Source organism: Mobula birostris, chromosome 13, assembly GCF_030028105.1.
Source record: "Mobula birostris isolate sMobBir1 chromosome 13, sMobBir1.hap1, whole genome shotgun sequence".
Classification (NCBI taxonomy): Eukaryota; Metazoa; Chordata; class Chondrichthyes; order Myliobatiformes; family Myliobatidae; genus Mobula; species Mobula birostris.
The window spans coordinates 8,820,557-8,844,860 of record NC_092382.1 but is presented as its reverse complement, the minus strand read 5'-3'; the positions used below and the strand labels follow the sequence as shown (position 1 = coordinate 8,844,860).

Here is a 24,304-nt window from a genome sequence, read left to right as displayed (position 1 = left end):
TGCTGAAAGGGTTCGGCCTGAATGTTATCTACTTATTCCTCTCCACATTTGTTGCCAGATCTGCTGATTTCTTCCAGTATTTTGCAGAAATTAACCAACATTTTTTTTTCAATCAATCAGTTTCCAAATGTTTCATTTGTAGACACAAATTGCTGGTCTGATTCCTCCTCCTCCTCATAAACTCTAGACCACATCTCTCTCTGGAGCCTCAAAGCCCTGACTCAGGCCGGCATCTCATTGGTTTCTGACTCTGCTCCATCAAAGAATCATTCGCTAGTCTGCTGTCAGACTTTAGAGGCGCTTTGCAACAGCCCAGCTGTCTGAGGCACAGTCCTTTGAAATTAGTGAAAATGACCAAAAACGTTGAAAAGATCAGCGAAGAAGGAGTTTAGCTAAATTACTTCTTAGCACTGAAGAACTTCAAATACACAGGGAGCTCATCGTCTTATTCAGCCTGGGGAAAATCATGCAGGAAATTCATGCAGGTGTATAAGTTGATGAGAGATATTGGTCGTGTGGATAGCCAGAGGCTTTTTCCCAGGGCTGAAATGCCTAACACAAGGGGCATAGTTTTAAGGTGCTTGGAAGCAGGCACACAGGAGATGTCAAAGAGTGGTGGGTGTGTGGAATGCACAGCCAGAGACATTGGTAGATGTGGATACAGTAGGGTCTTTTAAGACACTCTTAGACAATCGACAATAGGTGCAGGAGTAGGCCATTCAGCCCTTTGAGTCAGAACCACCATTCACTGTGATCATGGCTGATCATCCACAATCAGTATCCAGTTCCTGCCTTCTCCCCATATCCCTTCACTCCACTATCTTTAAGAGCTCTATCTAACTCTTTTTTGAAAGAATCCAGAGAATTGGTCTCCACTGCCTTCTGAGGCAGAGCATTCCACAGAACCACAACCCTCTGGGTGAAAAAGTTTTTCCTCAACTCCATTCTAAATTGTCCACCCCTTATTCTTAAACTGTGGCCTCTGGTTCTGGACTCCCCAAACATCGGGAACATGTTTCCTGCCTCCAGTGTGTCCAATCCCTTAACAACCTTATACATTTCAATCAGATCCCCTCTCATCCTTCTAAATTCCAGTGTATATAACCCCAGTTGCTCCAATCTTTCAACATATGACAGTCCCACCATCCCGGGAATTAACCTTGTGAAACTATGCTACACTCCCTCAATAGCTGGAATGTCCTTCCTCAAATTTGGAGACCAAAACTGTACACAATATTCCAGGTGTGGTCTCACCAGGGCCCTGTACAACTGCAGAAGGACCTCTTTGCTCTTATACTCAATTCCCCTTGTTATGAAGGCCAGCATGCCATTAGCTTCCTTCACTGCCTGCTGTACCTGCATGCTCACTTTCAGTGACTGATGAACAAGAGCACCGAGATCTCGTTGTACTTCCCCTTTTCCTAACTTAACACCATTTAGAAAGTAATCTGCCTTCCTGTTCTTGCCACCAAAGTGGATAACCTCACATTTATTCACATTAAACTGCATCTGCCCACTCATCCAACCTGTCCAAGTCACCCTGCATTCTCATAACGTCCTGCTCACATTTCACACTGCCACCCAGCTTTGTGTCATCTGCAAATTTGCTAATGTTACTTTTAATCCCTTCATCTAAATCATTAATGTATATTGTAAATAGCTGTGTTCCCAGCACCGAGCCTTGCGGTACCCCACTAGTCACTGCCTGAAAAGGACACATTAATCCCTACTCTTTGTTTCCTGTCTGCCAACCAATTTTCTATCCATGTCAGTACCCTACCCCCAATACCATTTGCTCTAATTTTGCACACTAACCTCCTATGTGGGACCTTATCAAAGGCTTTCCGAAAGTCCAGGTACACTACATCCACTGGCTTTCCCATGTCCATTTTCATAGTTACATTCTCAAAAAATTCCAGAAGATCAGTCAAGCATGATTTCCCCTATGTAAATCCATGCTGACTGGGACCTATCCTGCCACTGCTATCCAAATGTGCCACTATTACATCTTTTACAATTGATTCCAGCATCTTCCCCACCACTGATGTCAGACTAACTGGTCCATAATTGCCTGTTTTCTCTCTCCCTCCTTTCTTCAAAAGTGGGATAACATTAGCTACCCTCCAATCTGCAGGAACTGATCCTGAATCTATAGAACATTGGAAAATGATTACCAATAGACAGGTACATGGAGCTTAGGAAAATAGAGGGCAATGCGGTCGGGAAATTCCAGGCAGTTTCTGGAGTAGGTTACATGATTGGCACAACATTGTGAGCTGAGGGGCCTGTAATCTGCTCTAGATTTCTGATTCTATGAAGTTCAAGGGAAATCTCTTCTCCTGCAGAGTAGTGACGAGTTGCAACCTGTCATCATGGGGAGAGTGAGAGGTGAAGTGAACAACAGGGCTAGACTGTAAAATACTGATATGGAACAGAAACATGAGCAGGGACCAGACGGACTGAGTGGCCTCTCTAGTGTACAGAGTGAGTGTGGTAGAGACAGTAAGTATCTGTGACATGAGATTTGAAACAGAACTGATTTATCTTTTACAGATCCACAATATTAAACACCAGTCTAGTTTAAGGCTAACATCAGAAGAACGTTGGATTTGATAAGGTACACCATGCAAGGCTTATTGAGAAAGTAAGGAGGCCTGGGATCCAAGGGGAGATTGCTTTGTGGATCAAGAGCTGGCTTGCCCACAGAAGGCAAAGAGTGGTTGTAGACAGGTCATATTCTGCATGGAGGTCGGTGACCAGTGGTGTGCCTCAGGGATCTGTTCTGGGACCCTTACTCTTCGTGATTTTTATAAATGACCTGGATGAGGAGGTGGACAGATGGGTTAGTAAATTTGCTGATGACACAAAGGTTGGAGGTGTTGTGGATAGTGTGGAGGGCTGTCAGAGATTACAGCAGACATTGATAGGATGCAAAACTGGGCTGAGAAGTAGAAGATGGAATTCAACACAGACAAGTGTGAGGTGGTTCACTTTGGTAGGTCAAATATGATGGCAGAATATAGTATTAATGGTAAGACTCTTGGCAGTGTGGAGGATCAGAGGGATCTTGTGGTCCGAGTCCATAAGTCACTCAAAGCTGCTACGCAGGTTGACTCTGTGGTTAAGAAGGCGTACGGTGCATTGGCCTTAATCAACCCTCAGATTGAGTTTAGGAGCTGAGAGGTAGCGTTACAGCTAAATAGGACCCTGGTCAACCCCACTTGGAGTACGGTGCTCAGTTCTGTTCACATCACGACAGGAAGGACGTGGAAACCATAGAAAGAGTGCAGAAGAGATTTACAAGGATGTTGCCTGGATTGGGAGCATGCTTTATGAGAATAGGTTGAGTGAACATGGCCTTTTCTCCTTGGGGCGACAGAGGATGAGCGGTGACCTGATAGAGGTGTATAAGATGATGAGAGGCATTGATCTTGTGGATAGTCAGAGGCTTTTTCCCAGGGCTGAAATGGTTGCCACAAGAGGACACAGGTTTAAGGTGCTGGGGAGTAGGTGCAGAGGAGATGTCAGGGGTAAGTTAAGTTTTTTTTTGCACAGAGAGTGGTGAGTGTCTGGAATGGGCTGCTGGCGATGGAGGTGGAGGTGGATATGATAGGGTCTTTGAAGAGACTCCTGGACATGGAAGTTAGAAAAATAGGGGGCTATGGGTAACCCGAGGTAATTTCTGAGGTAAGGATATATATGAGGTAAGGCACAGCATTGTGGCTGAGGGGCCTATGTTCTGCTGTAGTTTTTCGATGTTTCTAATTTCTATTCACATTCCTCCAGCCTCACTGGACAGGAACACTGAAACATCAAGTGAGAAACAGCAGGAGGTGGCCATTCGGCCCCTCTAACCATCAAGAAGATGACAGCTGCTCTCCCATCTCAGCCACATGTTTCTGCCCAATCCTCATTTCCTCGATCCCTTCGGTCTCCACACATCTGCTGGCCTCTGTTTTATGTGAGGATGATCACTGAGTCTTCACTGGCCTCTGTGGTGGGGATTTACAAACATTCACCACCCTCAGAATGGAGACATTTCCCCTCATCTCAGTCCCAGACAGTCCACCCCCTTTTTCAGAGACTGGGATCCCTGGTTCAGCCGGTAATGATGTTGTGCATTTCAATGTGTTCACCTCTCAGTCCTCGATTCTCTAAATGAAAGGGTTATCGCATTTGATCTTTCTTCATATGATGACCCCACCACTCCAGGGATCAGTCTGGTGAATCTTCATTGCACTCTCTATAACAAATACTCTCTAACCTCTTTGTTAATCCTCTATGGAATTAATTTCCATCTTCTGCAGCCCCGTGTTGCCCCAACCACTCACCTCCCACCCCCGTCACTATTTCCACCTTCCCACCTCCCCCTCACCTGGACCCACCTCTCACTCCCCAGCTCTTGCCCCATCCCCACCCCTCACCTCTTTTCTCGGACTATTTCCCGTCCACTCTCAGTCCAGAGGGAGGGTCTCGGCCCGAAATGTTGACGGTCCATTTCCCTCCACAGATGCTGCCCGACCCACTGAGTTCCTCCGGCAGTTTGTTCTTTGGTCTGTGTGACCCGTGTTAGTGTGGGGAGCGGGATTTTACACCATATTCCCGGTACAGTCTCAACAAAACACAAATAATTGTCACTTTGCCCGGACCATTGGCCCCGCTTGCAGGGCAACAGTCTGCCGGTGTTTGCCCCCCAATGTGGTGAATCGCCACCACCGTGGGCTCAGACATTTCCACAGATGAGCCCCTCCTGTCCCCACCGGGACAAACATCCTGTCCGCCCCCTCTCTCCCCGTCTTCATCCTCTCCCTCCCCGGGGAACCGGCATCAAACCGACGGGCCGAGCGGTCTCCTCCTACCTCTCAGCGACACATCAGACTCCGGCCGCAGGAGACGCTTCACAAACGCCCCAACTTCCCTCGGAGGGAAATGGAAATAAATCAGAAAGCGGACATTTACTTTGACGGTTGTCCCGCCGTGACGGAAAGTTCGGGAGACGGTGTCGGCGGAGGTAACGCCCTCTCGGTTGGTCCACCTCCGCTATTGGCTGGAAGCAGTGATTGACATCGCTTCGCACCAATGAGAATAGAGCAGCGCATGAATGCTCTGTTGACAGCGGTGGGGGAGGGGCTGGTCACGTGATCAGTAGCCCAGCCGTTAAACCGACCAAGCTCGAGCTCACCAGCGCGCGGGGCACAAAAGGCCCCGGATGATCGGTTGAGGTGAGAAGGGATCTCCGGGTTGGGGGTCTCACCGGGCGGCGTTTTCAACACCGACTTCGGGTAGTTGCTGTGACTCCGGACTCCGTGACCCGCAATCCCGGGACAGTCCTGCTCTCTTCCCTCTCTCTCAGCCCCACCATCCGTACACGGGCCCCGGGGAGCTTCCGGCTGATGAGGGAATGGGAACCGATGGGTCTCTCAGACAGAGCTGAGCTCCAGCTGTCTAAATGCAAGGATCGGGAACTCGGAGAAAGGGAACAAAATCTTTTACATCAGCTGTTGTGAAAATCACCTTTGTTCTGCCTCCAGTCACAAACAAGAGAAAATCTGCAGATGCTGGAAATCCGAGCAACACACACAAATTGCTGGAGGAACTCAGCATTAGTACTCTTTTCCATAGATGCTGCCTGGCCTGCTGAGTTCCCCCAGCATTTTGTGTCTGTTGCTTGTTCCACCTCCTCTTGTTCTGGACTTTTCTACCCGTGAGAACATGTTTTGTCCCACTCTCTCTGGGTACATAATGATATCAAACACCTTTGTCCTGGGCAACAAGTAGCTTTCACATCACAAATGTGCCAGACTCCAATGAGACAGACTACTGCCCTTCCCTTCATATTCATTGGCATTGCCATCACTGAGTTCACCACCGTCAGTCACCTCGGGGAGGGTTCAGGGGAAATATTTATGTACAATACAGAAACTGGTGTTACCTGTGTGTATTGTGGTGATGCAAAAGTTGCTAGAGAATTTGAAAGTGGTAAGAAGTGGAGTGATAGTTTGAATCTGACTTTTTAAAGCGTCATTTAGCAAGCAAATCAGATATGGACAATGTGCAAAAGCTCTGGCGAGAAATTCCTACATTACCCGTTACAGGCCTGCGACATTGGTTGTGTGAGAGTGCAGATGAACTCCATCAAACCCAGAGGAGATCAAAGTTCTTATTAACAGTGATTTGCTAGCTGTTAAAATGAATAGCTCAAAATTTTAGTGCCCACACGTTGTCACTGGGCAAAAAATTGCACAGCACAAGATTTTTCCGCACACTGGTCATTACAAATTACAGGGGAGACCTCCAGTGTCCCCGATGCCCTCACCTACAAGATGTGCATCCAGCTGCAGCTTGTAACCCTGCACTTTAAGGAGTTGAAATGGATGAATTCTGGATCATCCAGGAGATGGAGGCGGTGATTGATATGACATGAAGAGAGGTGAGTTACACCCAAGGTTCAGGACATAAGAAACTGGGTGAGAGTCAGGAAGGGGAATGAGGTTAAATAGCCATCGCAGAGTACTCTTGTGTCCATCCCACACAACAACAGGTGGACCACTTTAGAAACTGTTGAGGGGATTACTGACAGAGGAAAATCAAAGGGGTGAGAGGGGATTCGTTAGTTAGAGGAACAGAACAAGAGGGGACTAATATCCCAGTGGTGAGGCTCGCTAGTGCTAGTGTGGGTGGAGGGGTGATGTGGTTAAAATAAGTTGTAGGGGATTTGGGAGATAGAATGACAGAACAGATAGTGGGGAGGGTGAATTCAATTGAATTGACTTTATTACATATATCCTTCCTATACATGAGGAGTAGAAATCTTTACATTACATCTCCGTCTGAATGTGCAATATATAATTTATGGTCATTTATAATAAATAGTTTGTACATACAGCAGTCAATATAACATGGAAATGCACTTGTATCAGCATGAATTAATCAGTCTGATGGCCTGGTAGAAGATGATGTCCCGGAGCCTGTTGGTCCTTTTGCTGTGGTACCATTTCCTGGATGGTAGCAGCAGGAACAGGTTGTGGTGAGTTGGGTCGCCAATATGCTTTGGGCCCTTTCTCACACAGAGGGTTGTGGTTCTGTGGAATGCTCTGCCTCAGAAGGCAGCGGAGGCCAATTCTCTGGATTCTTTCAAAAATGAGTTAGATAGAGCTCTTAAAGATAACGGAGTGAAGGGATATGGGGAGAAGGCAGGAAAAGGGTACTGATTGTGGATGATCAGCCATAATCACAGTGAATGGTGGTGCTGGCTCGAAGGGCTGAATGGCCTACTCCTGTACCTATTGTCTATTGTCTACACACCTGTCTCTGTAAATGTCCTGAATAGTGGGAAGTTCACATCTACAGATGTGCTGGGCTGTCTGCACCACTCTCTGCAGGTTCCTGCGATTAAGGGAAGTACAGTTCCCATACCAGGCAGTGATGCAGCCAGTCAGGATGCTCTCAATTGTGTCCCTGTAGAAAGTTCTTAGGATTTGGGGCCCATCCCGAACTTCTTCAGCCGTCTGAGGTGAAAGAGGTGCTGGTGTGCTTTTTTCACAACACAGCCGGTATGTACAGATCATGTGAGATCCTCGGTGATGTTTATGCCAAGGACTTAAAGCTGTTCACCCTCTCAACCCCAGATCCATTGATGTCAATCGGGATTAGCCTGTCTCCATTCCTCCTGCCGTCCACAATTTGTTTTTTTTAGATCAGATTGGATTCAACTTTATTGTCATTGTGCCAAGTACAGATACAAAGCCAATGAAATGCAGTTAGCATCTGACCAGAAATGCAAAGAATAGTGTTATTTACAAAATAACTGAGAGTAAAAAGTAAGTACTACAGCACACAAATATAAAAGTACTGAGACAGTAATACTGTCCCGAGTAGTACTGAGACGGGTGCAATACTGCTTAGCGCTGTGATGAGAGGTTCAGCAGGGTCACAGCCTCAGGGAAGAAGCTCTTCCTGTGCCTGCTGGTGTGGGAGCGGAGGCTCCTGTAGCACCTACCAGATGGGAGGAGAGTAAAAAGTCCATGGTTAGGGTGAGATGCATCCTTGATAATGCTTTTCGCCCTGCCCAGGCAGCATTTATGGTAGATGTTCTCAATGGTGGACAATTAGGTGCCGATAATCCGCTGGGCAGTTTTCACCACATGCTGGAGTGCTTTGCAGTCCGATACAGGACAATTGCCATACCACACTGAGATGCAGTTGGTGAGTATGCTCTCAATGGTACAGCGGTAAAAGTCCGTCATATCCTGGGACAGAGGAGAGCTTTATTGATGCTCCGCAGGAAGTAAAGGCGCTGTTGCACCTTTTTGATCAGGATGGAGGAGTTCAGGGACCAGGTGAGATCATCGAAAATGTGGACACCAAGGAGTTTGAAGCTTGATACACGCTCCATTACAGATCCGTTGATGTAGATGGGGACGTGAGTGTGGCTCCTAGCATGCCTGAAGTCCACAATGATCTCCTTGGTCTTCTGGGTGTTAAGAGGCAGATTGTTATCAGCACACTACACAGCCAGGTGCTGGACCTCATCCCTGTAGGCCATTTCGTCATCCCCTCTGATCAAGCCAACCACCATGGTGTCATCTGCGAACTTGATTATGGAGTTAGAACCATGTACAGGAACACAGTCATAGGTGAAAAGGGAGTACAGAAGAGGGTTCAGCCCACAGCCTTGAAGCACGCCGGTGTTCAGGGTGAGAGTGGAGGAGGAGAGGTTGTCTAACTTAACTGATTGGGGTCTGTTTGTCAGAAAGTCCAAGGTCCAATTGCAGAGGGATGAGCTGATACCAAGCTGGCCAAGTTTGGTGATCAGCTTGAAGGGGCTTACAGAATTGAATGCTGAACTAAAGTCAATGAACAGCATTCTGACGTAAGAGTTGGGGCTGTCCAGGTGGGTCAGGGCAGAGTGAAGTGCCGTGGAGATGGTGTCCTCTGTTGACCTGTTGGTGTGATAGGCAAATTGATGGGGGTCCAGGATAGTGGGCAGACAGGATTTCAGATGTGACAGAACCAGTCTCTCAAAGCACTTTGCAATGATGGGGGTGAGTGCAACTGGGCGGAAATCATTCAGGCTCGTGGCAGTGGAATGCTTCGGCACTGGCACGATGGTGGTGATCTTGAAGCTTATGGGGACAAATCCCTGGGCCAGTGACAAATTAAAAATGTCCATGAAGACCCCGGTCAACTGCCCTGCACAGAGTCTCACCACACGGCCAGGTATTGCATCCAGACCAGCTGCCTTCCGTACATTCACCCTGCTCAGGGTGACACAAACATCGGAGGTGGAAAGTGAGAGAGACAGTTCACCAGGTGGGAGATCCGCTTTGAGGGTGACCTCCTTGTTCCCTCGATCAGAGCGAACGTAGAAGTAATTGAGCTCATCAGGGAGGGTAGCAGAGCTGGAAGGGGGCACAGTACTAGGAGGTTTGAAGTCTGTAATGACCTGTATGCCATGTGCATGGACCGGGGGTCTGAGGAGTTGAAATGCTCCTCGATTCTCTGTTTGTATATGTGTTTAGCCTGAGAGATTCCCCTCCTCAGGTTGGCCCTGGCTGAGCTGTGAACCTCCCAGTCTCCAGACCTGAAGGCTGAATCTCTGGCTTTGAGCAGGAGGTGAACCTCTCTGTTCATCCATGGTTTCTGATTGGGGAAAACTCTTATTTGTTTTAGTAATGTCTCTCTATCTACACACTTGTTGATGTGCTCAAGGACAGAGTTGGTGTATAAATCAATGTTAATCTGAGAGTCTGTGGTGGTATGGGCAGCAAACGTGCTCCAGTCTGTGTGCTGGAATTGGTGCTGAAGAGCAGAGTCAGCCCCCTCCAGCCAGATCTTAATAGTCTTCATTGTGGGTTTCACACGTTTAGTGACCGGGCTATACTTGGGAAGCAGAAACAATGAAAGATGGTCGGACTGTCCCAGATGGGGGAGGGTAGTTAGTTTGTGAGTGTCAGCCACATTTGTGTACACATGATCTGAGATTTTATTACACCTGGTGGTGCATAATACATTTTGGTAAAATCTTGGAAGCACGGTACGTAGGTTACAATGATTAAAGTCTCCAGCGACAGTCAAAGCTCCGTCTGGATGCAATGTCTGCAGCTTGCTAATAGCAGCACTGAGGTCTTTCATGGCTACTTTAGCATTAGCATCCAGTGGAACATAAACTGCGACAGCAATGATGCATGTTTTGTGACAATGAGGGAGAGGTTGTTTTCTTTACACCAGTCGGATGTTGTTCAGACCTCAGGTACAGTCAGCAATCAAATGGTTGAGCATGGAGCGATGAATGTGCTGAGCTGTGTATATCACAATGCAAGAAGCATTGTAGGAAAACCAGATGAGCTCAGGACAGGGAATTCTGATATTGTAGCCATTATTGGGGACTTGGTTGCACCCAACAATCCGAGGGATTTAGAGGAACAAATTTGTAGAGAGATCGCAGACCATGCCAAGAAACAAAGGTTGATTCAGTAAGTGATTTTAACTTTCAATGTATTGACTGGGACTCCCATACTGTAAGAGGACTAGATGGGGTATAGTTTGTCAAATGTGCCCTTAATCAGTACATAGAATTCCTGATGTAAAAGTGTGCAATAGGTTGATAATCCAGGGCTGGTGACCGAAATTAGTGACCATAATGCCATGAGATTCAAAGTAAATATGGAAAAAAGAGAGGTCTGGACCGTGGGTTGAGATTCTAAATTGGAGAAAGGTCAGAAAGGATCTGACAAGTGTGGTTTGGGACAGGCTGTTTTCTGGCAAAGGAATACTTGGTAAGTGGGGGGCCTTCAGAAGTGAAATTTTGAAGGTGTAGAGTTTGTATGTGCCTGCATAATAAAAGTTGAAAGTTAACTGGTGCAGGGAACCTTGGTTTTCAAGAGATATTGAGGCCCCGGATATTTTGTTCCTCTAAATGCCTCAGACTGTTGAGCGCTACCAAGACTCACTAATGACTACAATATCATAATTCCACGCCCTGAGCTCTGACTTTTTTTTTAGTCGTCTTCTGTTGGTTTCTAAAAGCTTCCCAATCGTTTTCACTCTTTTGTTTACCCTCTCTTTGGCTTTTATGTTGGCTTTGGCTTCTCATTTCAACCACGGTTGTGTCCTCCTGCCTTTCCAATGTTTCCACATCTTTCGGATGTATCGATCACTGAGCTCCCAAATTGCTCCCAGAAACTCCAGCCATCGCTGCTCCGTTGTCACTCCCAACTTTTCCCTTCCAAACAAGTTTGGCCAGCTTCTGTGTCATAGAAACATGGAGAAGTTCCGTATGGAAACAGGCTATTTAGCCCATCTGGTCAATGCTGAAAAAACATTTAAGCTGTCTAATGCAAGGGTCCCCAACCTTTTTTGCACTGCGGACCGGTTTAATATTGACAATATTCTTGTGGACCGGCCAACCCGGTGGGGTGGGGGGGGGTGTTGGTGGGTAGGGTTGCCAACGGACAAGAGTAGCAGTCAAATATGTTGCGTTTACCCAGAGAAAGACTAGAATGACCATGAACCCTTGCGCGGGCACCAGTGCGCATGCGCGTTGTGGCCTACCGATTTTTCCTGCAAATCCTTTTTCGTGATTCTGTTTGGAGTGGCGAAGGGGGGGGGGGGCGGTGTTAATCACGACTGGAATATAGGTGATAAATGGCTAATACACCCAATTTCGTTTCTAAAAGTGTTTATCTAACGACTTTAATATTAAACACACAGCACATATTTTCCTTGCATGAATATAGTGATAAGTCAATTATTAGAGGAGCTTGAAGTAAGTGATGAATGAACTTCCAGTAGAAGTGGCAGAAGCAGGTTCGATATTATCATTTAAAGAAAAATTGGATAGGTATATGGACAGGAAAGGAATGGAGGGTTATGGGCTGAGTGCAGGTCGGTGGGACTAGGTGAGGGTAGCGTTCAGCACGGACTAGAAGGGCAGAGATGGCCTGTTTCCGTGCTGTAATTGTTATATGGTTATATAAGTAAGTCAATAGCATCATGACATTTTAAGTAACATTTGGATTTTAAACACACAGCACATATTTTCCCCGTATGAATATATAAGATCATTGGAACACACCAATATCGCTGAATCAGTGGGAGCCCTGGGCTTGTTTCCCTCCAACAACACGGTCTTATCGAGGGATAATGGGAGACAGCGATACTCGAAGTGAGTTCCTGTCCAGTCTATTCCGCAATTTAGTTTTCATTGCATTCATTCCGCTTCGCAGAAAAATGTTGGAAATGGAAGCAACGTTTTCAGTGCTTTCGTGGCTATCTCAGGATATTTAGCCTTGACTTTGATCCAGAATGCCGACAGGGATGTTATGTCAAACATACTTCTCAGCCCGCCGTCATTTGCAAGCTCGAGGAGTTGATCTCCTTCCCGCGCTGACACAGATGACGCGCGGGTCATGACCTCACATGTGTAATAGCTGATCAGTGGCCGTGACGGGGAATGAGAAAAGGTGCAGCTGACTCATATCGCCAAATCATATCGTTTCCTCGCGGCCCGGGAGCACATGCTTTGCGACCCGGTGGTTGGAGACCCCTGGTCTAATGCAACTACCTGCACCGAGACCATCGCCCTCCATACCCCTATCATCCAGGCTCCCATCCAAACTTCTTTGAAATGGTGAAACCGAGTTCATATTCACCACCTGTGCTGACATCTCAATCCACACTCTCACAACCACTGCAGGAAAGAGCTTTTCCAAATATTCCCATTAAATTTTCACCTTCCCCACTTACCCATGACCTCTGGTTGTCATCCCACCCAACCTCAGTGAAAAAAGCTGCTTGCATTTACCCTATCTATACCCTCATAATTTTATATACTTCTAACAAATCCTCAAAGCAATGTATAATTTCCTTGTTTATGTTTGGAGCCTTTTTTAGATGTATAAGATGATGAGGGGCATTAATCGTGTGGATAGCCAGAGGTTTTTTTCCCAGGGCTGAAATGGCTAACACGAGGGACATAGTTTTAAGGTGCTTTGAAATAGATACTGAGGGGATGTCAGGGGTAAGTTTTTTACACAGAGAGTGGTGGGTGCGTGGAATGCACTGCCGGCTATTTGTGTGAGAGTGTTTCAGTTCCTGTGGGGACAGGAGCCCATGCAGCTCAGTGGGAACATGGAATAATATCAATGGACAGAGTCAAACTGAGCCAGGTCACAGATTGGAGATGGCAGAAATGCCCCATTCTAAGAGAAACAGGAAGAGCATCAGAGAATTTAATGGTCATTCCAGATACCAGCACTGTGCCCAGTTAGAAGATGATTTCTCTCTCCAACTTGGGTTGAACCTCACTGTAACAGTGTGATGCCAGATCACACCTTGGCAACTCAAGTGATCTCATCTGAAATGTTGTCCGTCACTCATTGATCGATTTTGTAAATCTTTTTACAGATTAAAAATGACAAGGAATTTGTCTACGGGAATCTCGAACACAACACGCCAGTTTTGCTGTCTTTGTCCAGATATTTAAGAAGTGGAGCAAGGGATTCACTCAATTCTCCTTCCTGCTCAGACTGTGGGGAGAGATTCATTTGATCATCTGACCGACTGGCGCGCCTGTCATCTTACACAGGGGAGAGGCCGTTCACCTGCTCAGACAGTAGGAGTGGATTCACTCCGTCATCTCAACTGAAGGTACATCAGCAAGTTTACACTGAGACAAGGCCATTCACCTGTTCTATGTGTGAGACAGGATTCAGTCGGTCTTCCCACCTGGACACACAGGTCAGTTCACTTCGAACAGAGGCTGGTCATCTGCTGAATTTTTGGGGAAGGATTCACGCGGTCATTCGACCTAATGGCTCACCAGCGAGTTCACACCAGGGAGCGGCCGTTCACCTGCTCAGACTGCGGGAAGGGATTCACTCAGTCATCTAACCTGAAGGTACATCAGAGAGTTCACACTGGGGAGAGGCCATTCACCTGCTCAGACTGTGGGAAGGGATTCACACAGTTAGCTAACCTACAAGCACATCAGCGAGTTCACACTGGGGAGAGGCCGTTCACCTGCACAGACTGTGGGAAGGGATTTGCTCGATCATCTGATCTACAGATACATCAGCGAGTTCACACTGGGGAGAGGCCGTTCACCTGCTCAGACTGTGGGAAGGGATTCACTTCGTCATCTCAACTGAAGGAACATCAGAGAGTTCACACTGGGGAGAGGCCGTTCACCTGCTCAGACTGTGGGAAGGGATTCACTCGATCACCTGATCTGCAGATGCATCAGCGAGTTCACACTGGGGAGAGGCCATTCACCTGCTCAGTCTGTAGGAAGGGATTCACTCAGTCATCTCATCTGCAGATACATCAGCGAGTTCACACAGGGCAGAGGCCGTTCACCTGCTCAGACTGTGGGAAGGGATTCACACAGTCAACTCACCTACAAGAACACCAGTCAGTTCACACTGGGGAGTGGCCATTCACCTGCTCAGACTGTGGGAAGGGATTCACTTGCTCATCTACACTGGGGAGAGGCCATTCACTTGCTCAGTCTGTGGGAAGGGATTTAATTTATCATCTCATCTGAAGGTACATCAGCGAGTTCACACTGGAGAGAGGCCGTTCACATGTACAGACTGTGGGAAGGGATTCACTCAGTCATCCGACCTACTGAAACACCAGCGATTTCACACTGGGGAGAGGCCGTTCACCTGCTCAGTCTGTGGGAAGGGATTCACTCGATCACCTGATCTACAGAGACACCAGCAAGTTCACACTGGGGAGAGGCCGTTCACCTGCTCAGACTGTGGGAAGGGATTCACTCAGTCATCCCAACTGAAGGTGCATCAGAGAGTTCACACTGGGGAGAGGCCGTTCACCTGCTCAGACTGTGGGAAGGGATTCACTCAGGCATCTCACCTACTGAGACACCAGTCAGTTCACACTGCGTAGCGGCCATTCGCCTGCTCAGTCTGTGGGAAGGGATTCACTGGATCACCTGATCTACAGATACATCAGTGAGTTCACACTGGGGAGAGGCCATTCGCCTGCTCAGTCTGTGGGAAGGGATTCACACAGTTAGCTAACCTACAAGCACACCAGTCAGTTCACACTGGGGAGAGGCCATTCACCTGCTCGGTCTGAGAAGGAAGTCACTCAGTTGTCCAACCTACAGAGACACCCGCAAGTTCATATAACCATATAACAATTACAGCACGGAAATAAGCCAACTTGGCCCTTCTAGTCCATGCTGAACGCTTACTCTCATTTAGTCACATCTACCTGCCTCTACCCTCCATTCCTTTCCTGTCCAAATACCGATCGAATTTTTTTTAAATGACAAAATCGAACCTGCCTCTACCACTTCAACTGGAAGCTCGTTCCACACAGCTACCATTCTCTGAGTAAAGAAGTTCCCCCTCGTGTTACCCCTCAACTTTTGCCCCTTAACTCTCAACTAATGTCCAGTTGTTTGAATCTCCCCTACTCTCAATGGAAAAAGCCTATCCACGTCAAGTCTATCTTTCCCCCTCATAATTTTAAATACCTCTATCAAGTCCCCCCTCAACCTTCTACGCTCCAAAGAATAAAGATCTAACTTGTTCAACCTTTCTCTGTAACTCAGGTGCTGAAACCCAGGGAACATTCTAGTAAATCTCCTCTGTACTCTATTTTGTTGACATCTTTCCTGTAACTCGGTGACCAGAACTGTACACAATACTCCAAATTTGGCCTTACCAATGCCTTGTACAATTTTAACATTACATCCCAACTCCTATACTCAATGCTCTGATTTACAAAGGCCAGCAAACCAAAAGCTTTCTTCACCACCCTATCCACATGAGATTCCACCTTCAGAGAACTATGCACCATTTTCCTAAACATGAGGAATTCTGCAGATGCTGGAAATTCAAGCAACACACATCAAAGTTGCTGGTGAACGCAGCAGGCCAGGCAGCATCTCTAGGAAGAAGTACAGTCGACGTTTCATGGGTATGGTGGATTTCTACCACTGTTTCCTCCCCTCAGCAGTCCGAATCATGCACCCCCTGTTCACCCTGATGTCGGGTAAGGGCAAGGACATTACCTGGGATAAAGAGGCCGCAGCCGCTTTTGTTAAAACCAAAGAACCCTTAGCAAACGCCGCGATGCTAGTGCACCGCAGAATGGGCGTTCCTACTGCCCTCACGGTGGACGCATCCAACACAGCAGTTGGTGGAGTGCTGGAACAACTCATCGAGGGTCGCTGGCAACCCCTGGCATTCTTCAGCAAACACCTACGACCACCCGAACTCAAATACAGTGCTTTCAACCGGGAGCTATTGGCACTATACCTGGCAATCCGGCATTTCAGATATTTCTTAGAAGGTAGGCCCTTCACTGCGTTCACAGGCCACAAACCGCTTACCTTTGCGTTCACTAAGGTGTCCGACCCCTGGTCTTCCCACCAGCAGCAACATCTGTCCTACATCTCCGAATATACGACGGACATCCGGCATGTCCGGGAAAGGACAACGTCGTGGCGGACGCACTATCCAGACCTACCATACAGGCCCTGTCCCAGGGGGTGGACTATGCAGCGCTGGCAGAGGCACAGCAGACAGACGCTGAGATCCCCAGTTACAGGACTGCAGTCTCCGGTTTACAGCTCCAAGACCTCCCCGTAGGCCCAGGTGAGAGGACCCTACTGTGTTACGTAGCTACCGGCCAACCCCGCCCCATCGTCCCAGCAGCCTGGCGCCGGCAGGTTTCCGAATCCATTCACAACTTAGCGCACCCCTCCATCAGGACAACCGTCCGGCTGGTCGCCAACAGGTTCGTGTGGCATGGACTGCGTAAACAGGTCTGTGAATGGGCCAAAATGTGCATGCAGTGCCAAACGGCCAAGGTGCAGCGGCACACCAAGGCTCCGCCGCAGCGGTTCGAACCCACCCGCTGGAGGTTCCACCACATTCATGTGGATATCGTGGGGCCCCTGCCAGTATCACGAGGAGCGCGGTACCTCCTAATTATGATAGACTGGTTCACGAGATGGCCAGAGGCAGTCCCGCTCACCGACACCACCTCCGAATCCTGCGCCCGAGCACTGATCGCAACCTGGGTAGCCCGCTTCGGGGTACCTGCCCACATTACCTCCGACAGGGGAGCCCAGTTCACCTCCAGCCTGTGGTCGGCTATGGCCAGCCTTTTAGGATCGCAGCTACACCACACAAATACCTTCCACCATCACCTGAAGTCGGCTCTCATGGCCGTCTTGGAGGGGCCTAACTGGGTGGACGAACTTCCCTGGGTCCTGCTCGGAATCCGCACGGCGCCCAAGGAGGATCTGCACACCTCGTCGGCCAAGTTGGTGTACGGCGCACCCCTGGTCGTCCCAGGAGAGTTCATACCAGCCCCAAGGGGGCAAGAGGAAGAACCCACAGCAGTCCTGGTCTGACTACGGGAGCGTCTCAGTAACCTGGCCCCCATCCCCATTTCACAGCACGGACAGAGCCCGACCTGCGTACCCAAAGACCTGCAGAACTGTAAGTTTCTTTTTGTACGACGGGGCGGACTCCGGGCACCGCTACAGCGGCCCTACGAGGGGCCGTTTAAGGTGATCAGGAACAACGGGTCCACGTTCGTGCTGGACATTTGGGGGAGAGAGGAGGTTTTCACGGTGGACCGACTCAAACCGGCCCATGTGGACTTGGCGCAGCTGGTCCAGGCTCAGGCACCGCGGCGCAGGGGCAGACCTCCCAAACAGAGGCCGATCCAGACTGTGGACATTGGGGGAGGTATCGCCAGTTCTGGGGGCGGGGGGTGGTTACGTGGTGACCCACTTTCTAGCACACACGAACCGGCACGCGCTGGCAGAGAGGCCGGCCCCAAAAAGGGCACCAGGCCATCTTCAGCAGCAGGGGGGAAATCCCGTGCGCGGAAAGGGTCTGTGATTATGCATTCCCCACAGCAGTCCCACCCAGGGAGGGCGGGAACAGGAAGGCTTTAAAGCAGGCCGCGAAGTTTGAATAAATCTCTTTTATCACAACTCTAACTCACCGACTACGTGTGGTTATTGTTAGCGCTGTGTGTAGCACACAGCTACAATATAATATTTTCAAGTCTGCGAGCCAATACTTTGGATAAAATTTTAGTATCGAAATTGAGTAAAGAGATTGGTCTATACAAAGAACATACAGTAAGATTCTTATTCTTTTTGAGAATGAGCGAAATGGAAGCTTCGTAAGAAGACTGCGGTAGTCTCCCTGCCTTAAAGGAATCTGTAAGGGTAGAACATAAGTGTGGTATAAGCAAGGAGGAAAAAGCCTTATAAAACTCTCCAGAGAATCCAGCGGATCCTGGGGATTTCCCAGAATGCAATTCTCAAATAGCCTGAGCACTTTCCTCCTGGGAAATAGGTTGATCCAATTGCCTACAATCATCTAATGAAAGATTTGGGATATTTAATTGATCTAAAAATTATTCATTGCAATATTATCATTAACAGAGTCAGAACTATACAATTTAGAATAAAATTCCCTAAAAGTGTCATTAATTTCAAGGTGGTCAGTTGTCATGTCCCCATTAATTTTATGTATTTCTTTAATTTGCCGATTGGCTGAAAATGGCTTCAATTGATTAGCCAGTAGCTTACCAGTTTTATCTTCGTAAATATAAAGTTGACTGAGAGAAGGCGGTGGCGTGACGAAGCGCACAGCGGCCACTCCAGCGATGAATATTGTTATTTGTCAAGTAGGATGCTGTGCACAATACTGATTTGACGGAGACAGATGTGAGAAGCACGGAGGAACATCTGGTGAAACTTCTGAAATGCCTGTTTCGCTGCTGCTGCTACTGTGCGATCCAGAATCTCCGCAGGGGAAGGCCCCGAATCCTTGGCTTTGCCTGTTGCTTGGCGGCCGGGACCAGGGTCAAAGCACTCAGCAGAGATGGTGCTGGATGTCGGAGGGCTGGTCGGAGGCTCGACCTTTTCGGATGGACTCAGAGTCGGCTGTGGTCGGGTGCTTCCAGGGTGCTACATCGGCAAGTTTGCGGCGCTGGAAGTTCATGGCAGGGAGAGTTTCTTCCTTCTACCGTCTGTGTGAAATGATGGGGCTATCGGGACTTTGAGACTTTTTTTTTTACCGTGCCCATGGTCTGCTCTTTATCAAATACAGTATTGTTTTGCAGGGTTGTAACTATGTTATAATTATGTGGTTTTTGTCAGTTTTAGTCTTGGTCTGTCTTGTGTTTCCGTAATATACTGGAGGAACATTGTATCATTTCTTAATGCATGCATTACTAAATGACAAACGAGGACTGAGTGTCCTCATAATCTGATCTTATCTTTTAAAAGTTGGCTTTCAATTGGATACATTAAAAGATCATATTTAGTTTTAGTTTCAGTACGTCTCTTATATGTTTCAGGATCAGGAACTGAAGCATATTTATGGTCCAGTTGCTTTAACTGATTGGCTAATTCATTTCTTTCTTTGTTAGCTTTTTTAATGATGTTTGTGATATAAGAAATAATTTGACCCCAGATGTATGCTTTAAAAGTATTCCATATGATAAGGCTAGATGTCTTTTCCAACATATTTTCTTCAACAATAAAGAGTAATTTGATTCTCCATAAATGTTTAAAAAATCTTCATCGGATAACAGAGTTAAATTAAATCGCCAAAATCTACTCATGGGGATAGGAACAGGAAGCTTTAAAAAATAGAATTACAGGAGAGTGGTCAGAGATAGCAATCTCTTTATATTCAACCGATTGAACTAACAGAATCATTTGACTACCAATAAAAAAGTCAATCCCAGTATAAGTATGATGGACATGAGAGAAAAAAAAGAATACTCCCTGTCCGTCAGATGAAGAAATCGCCAAGCATCAACTCTACCACATATGGTTAGAAAAGATTGGATAAACAAAGCTGATTTATTAAGTGTGGCTGGTTTAATAGATGAGCGATCTAATACTGGATCTAACCAGCAGTTAAAATTTCCTCCCATCACAAGGGAGTACGTACACAAATCTGGCAAAAATGAAAATAGACTTTCAAACAATCATAGATCATCTACATTGGGGGCATAAACATTAGCAAAAACAATCAATTTACTGTCTGAACTCCGATACAATAACAAATCGACCATTAGGGTCCGAAACAACTTTATGCTGAATAAAGGAAATTGTATTGCCTACAAAAATCGAAACTCCACATGATTTTGCATTAAACGAAGAGTGGAATTGCATATCCTTCCACCGAGTAAAAAAAACGTAAGCTATCACAGCTGCGTATGTGTGTTTCTTGTAAAAAAAAAAGGTGCTTTTAATTTTTGAATATAAGCAAACACTTTGTTCCTTTTGGTGGGGTGATTCAGCCCTTTCACATTCAAATTAAATAGGTTACTATTTCAAACCATTTTAAATACTAATCAACATGTAACTAAAAATATCTGGCCATAACTTATTAAAACTAGAAAGCAAACCATAAAGTAAGATATTCAAACAAACAATCATATATATTTTTTTTCTCTTTTTCAATCTTTATTAGTATCATAATAATAAACATACCACAGTATTGATACAAATTTATTGGGAATACAGCATTGTAATTTTCATAGTTAAATATAAGCCCAGTTGACACATGAGTATTAAGTCTCCCTATCATACATGATACAGATGAACAATATAAAACAAAAAAATCTATATAAAAAAATCATGAAAAAGAAAAAAAAAACAAAAATATATCCCGGAAAAAAAAACTAACATAAACAATGTTAATCAACTAAACTAAAAAAAGGCACGGGCTGTTTTGTAACATTGTTAAAAAAAGGGAACCATTAGTGTTGTTGACTCCGTTCCTCTCACCATGTATTACAAAGAAATAAAATAAGTTTGGAAAAGGTCAAGTTACATCATATGAAAATGTTTAATAAATGGCCTCCAAGTCTTCTTCGAATTTAATAGAGGGATCATAAACAACACTTCTAATTTTTTTTTTCAAATTTAAACACAACATAGTTTGAGAAAATCAATGAAATGTGGTGGGAGGATTAATCTCTTTCCAATTCAGCAAAATGGATCTTCTAGCCATTAATGTAAGAAATACAATCATCCGACGAGCTGAAGGGGTTAAATGACTTGATTCTATCATTGGTAACCCAAAAATGGCAGTAATAGAGTGAGGTTGTAGGTCAATATTCAAAACAGTTGAGATAATATCAAAAATATATTTCCAATATTTTTTTCAACAAAGGACATGACCAAAACATTTGAGTTAGAGAAGCTATCTCAGAGTGACATCTATCACAGATAGAATTTATATGAGAATAATAACGAGATAATTTATCCCTAGACATATGAGCCCTATCTACTACTTTAAACTGTATCAACGCATGTTTCGCACATATAGATGAATTAACTAATTGAAGATGTTTTTCCCATTTTTCAATTGGTACAATAATCTTAAGTTCCCTTTCCCAATCACTCTGATTTTTATTAGACATATTTTCATAATTATATCATAAATAATTGCTATTACACCATTCTGAAGAGGCTTTAAATCTAATTTTGTTTTTCCAAAATATCCATTGATTATACAAACGTTTGTAAATTCGGGAAGGTAGGAAAAACAGTATTTTAGAAAAATTTCTAACTTGTAAATATCTAAAAAAGTGAGATCTAGGCAAATTATATTTATTAGTTGTTCAAAAGACATGAAACAATTATCTGAAAATAAATCACAAAATCGTACTCTACTTTTAATTTTCCAAGCCAAATATTCTTAATCTATAGTAGTGGGTTGAAAAAAGAAATTAGATACAATAGGACTTGCTAAAGTAAATTGATTCAACCCAAAAAGAATTCCAAATTGAAACCATATATGTCAAGTATATTTAACTATTGGGTTATCCATTTGTTTATACAATTTAGAAAGAGTAAAGGGAAGCGAAGACCCTAAAATAGAACCCAATGAAGACCCTTGTAAAGAATTACATTCAAGATTCACCCAACGTGGACTTGAAGTTGCGTCCAAGTCTCATAACCAAAAATTTAAATATCAAATGTTAATTGCCCAATAGTAAAATCTAAAATTCAGCAAAGCTAAACCTCACCTCCTTTTTAGATTTCTGTAAACGTCCTTTGCCTAACCTAGGATTTTTGTTCTGCCATATATATGAGGAGATTTTGGAATCAACATTATCAAAAAATAATTTTGGAATGAAAATTGGCACCACTTGAAATACGTATAAAAACTTAGGCAAAATAATCATCTTGATAACATTGATCTGACCGATCAATGATAAAGACATTGGTGACCATTTAGTAAACAAAAGTTTAATCTGATCGATTAAAGGTAGAAAAATTAGCTTTAAATAAATCTTTATGCTTTTTCGTAATTTTAACCCCTAAATATATAAAAGAGTCAGTAACCAATTTAAATGGTAAACATCCATCAATAGAAACCTGCATATTTAAGGGAAATAGTTCATTCTTATTAAGCTTAAATTTGTAACCAGAAAAATTACTAAACTGAGCCAACAAGAATAAAGTAACAGGAATAGATTTTCCAGGATTAGAGATACATAATAACAAATCATCTGCATATAATGATAACTCCTGCATTTCATTTCCATGGGTAATACCAAAAATGTTAGGTGAGTCTGGGATGGCAATTGCTAAAGGTTCAGGGGCAATATCAAATAATAATGAACATCCCTGCCTAGTACCCCGAGATAAACAAAAAAAGGAAGATCTTTGATTGTTACTACAAACAGAAGCTACAGGGGAATGATATATCAATTTAATCCAAGATATAAATATCGGACTAAAATTACATTTCTCAAACACAGTAACTAAATATGGCCATTCAACTCTGTCGAAAGCCTTCTCAGCAGCTAATGAAATAATACATTCCAGAGTGTTAAATGAAGGAGTATAAGCAATATTCATTAACCTCCTAATATTAAGAAAATGAATAATGATTTTGAATAAATCCTGTTTGGTCCACAGAGATAATTTGAGGTAGTACCTTTTCTAACCTAGTCACTAATATTTTAGAAAAAAAATTGGAGTCTACATTCAAAAGCGATATCGGTCTGTATGATGCACAATCAGTAGGATCTTTATTCTTTTTAAGAATTAAAGAAATAGAAGCTTCATAAAATGATTGTGGTAATTTACCTAATCTGATTGCTTCTTTAAATATTCTAGATGACCAAGGAGAGAGAATAGAGGAAAAAAAACTTTAAAAATTCCACTGTAAAACCATCAGGACCAGGTATTTTGCCAGAATTCATTGTTATTTCTTCATCTGTCATCGGAGTTTCTAATGTTGAACATTCTTTGTGTGATAATTTTGGAAAGTTCAATTTCCTTAAAATATCATGCATAGTGTTAGAGTCATGAGGAAAATCAGAATTGTATAAAGAAATATAAAATTCTTCAAAAGTTTTGTTTATCTCGTCATGATCAACTGTCAAAGTGTCATCATGTTTACGAATCTGGATAATTTGACATTTAACTGAAGTAGTTTTCAATTGATTAGCTAATAATTTACCCAATTTATCACTATGAATATAGAACTTATTTCTAGTTTTCATTAATTGATTTTCAATTGAGGATGTTAATAATAAGTTATGTTCCATTTGAAGTTCGACTCTCTGTTTGTAGAGCTCCTTACTAGGAGCAATAGAATATTTCTTATCAATTTCTTTAATTTTATCAACCAACAAAAATGTTTCATTCTTAATATGTTTGTTTAAACCAACAGAAAAAGAAATAATCTGTCCGCAGATATAAGCTTTAAAAGCATCCCAAACTGTGCCTTTGGAAATTTCTTCCGTAATGTTAGTTGGAAAAAAAGAAATCAATCTGTTCCTTCATAAATTTAACAAAGTACAGGTCTTGAAGCAAATTGGAATTAAATCACCATTGCCTATTAGTACAAGTGGTATCCATTAACTTGATAGAAAGTTTCACTGGAGCATGATCTGAAATGGCGATAATGTCATATTTGCAGTCGATTACAGATGGAATTAGACGAGTCAATAAAAAAGTAATCAATTCGAGAATAAGAATGATAAACATGTGAGAAGAATGAAAACTCTTTGTCCTTAGGGCGCAGGAATCTCAAACAATTATATATTCAACCCAACACAGCTCCCAGAGAGAAATAGGCCCTACGCCCTCCCCCATCCAAAGCGAGAAAGCTGACCAATAGACAGTCAGTGAGCTAAGAACTAAGTACCGGCCCCAAAAAAATCCTGTTGACAGAAAAAACTCCAGTCTTGCAAGGTCATTATGTCCCTATCAATACACAACATAAAAAGCAAAAGAACTCAGTATTCGAAAATATGAAAA

General features: G+C 44.5%; 3 protein-coding genes across 4 annotated transcripts in view; 2 read left to right on the top strand and 1 right to left on the bottom strand.

The window, feature by feature from the left end:
• LOC140207445 (uncharacterized) overlaps nt 1-24,304 on the bottom strand; it is a 51,741-nt gene that overhangs the window by 8,185 nt on the left and 19,252 nt on the right. The gene's annotated exons all lie outside the window — the stretch shown is intronic.
• On the top strand, nt 5,157-14,579 carry LOC140208353 (uncharacterized). Its single transcript, XM_072276956.1, has 2 exons — nt 5,157-5,222; nt 13,408-14,579. The coding sequence occupies exon 2, from the start codon at nt 13,814-13,816 to the stop codon at nt 14,543-14,545; it is 732 nt and encodes a 243-aa protein (XP_072133057.1). The 5' UTR covers nt 5,157-5,222; nt 13,408-13,813; the 3' UTR covers nt 14,546-14,579.
• Nucleotides 15,756-23,222, top strand: LOC140208354 (protein NYNRIN-like). 2 transcript variants are annotated; one of them, XR_011888741.1, is made up of 2 exons: nt 15,756-17,483; nt 18,695-20,239. XR_011888741.1 is itself a non-coding variant. In XM_072276957.1 (2 exons), the coding sequence occupies exon 1, from the start codon at nt 16,820-16,822 to the stop codon at nt 17,393-17,395; it is 576 nt and encodes a 191-aa protein (XP_072133058.1). In that variant the 5' UTR covers nt 15,759-16,819; the 3' UTR covers nt 17,396-17,483; nt 23,156-23,222. The 2 variants fall into 2 exon arrangements, 1 of the variants encoding a protein (XP_072133058.1); XM_072276957.1 differs by lacking the exon at nt 18,695-20,239 and adding an exon at nt 23,156-23,222 and having other exon boundaries at nt 15,759-17,483.

Excerpts from the sequence above, each read along its gene's own strand:
- LOC140208354 (XM_072276957.1), top strand. The coding sequence starts at position 16,820 with ATGTGCATGCAGTGCCAAACGGCCAAGGTGCAGCGGCACACCAAGGCT.
- LOC140208353 (XM_072276956.1), top strand. The coding sequence starts at position 13,814 with ATGGCTCACCAGCGAGTTCACACCAGGGAGCGGCCGTTCACCTGCTCA.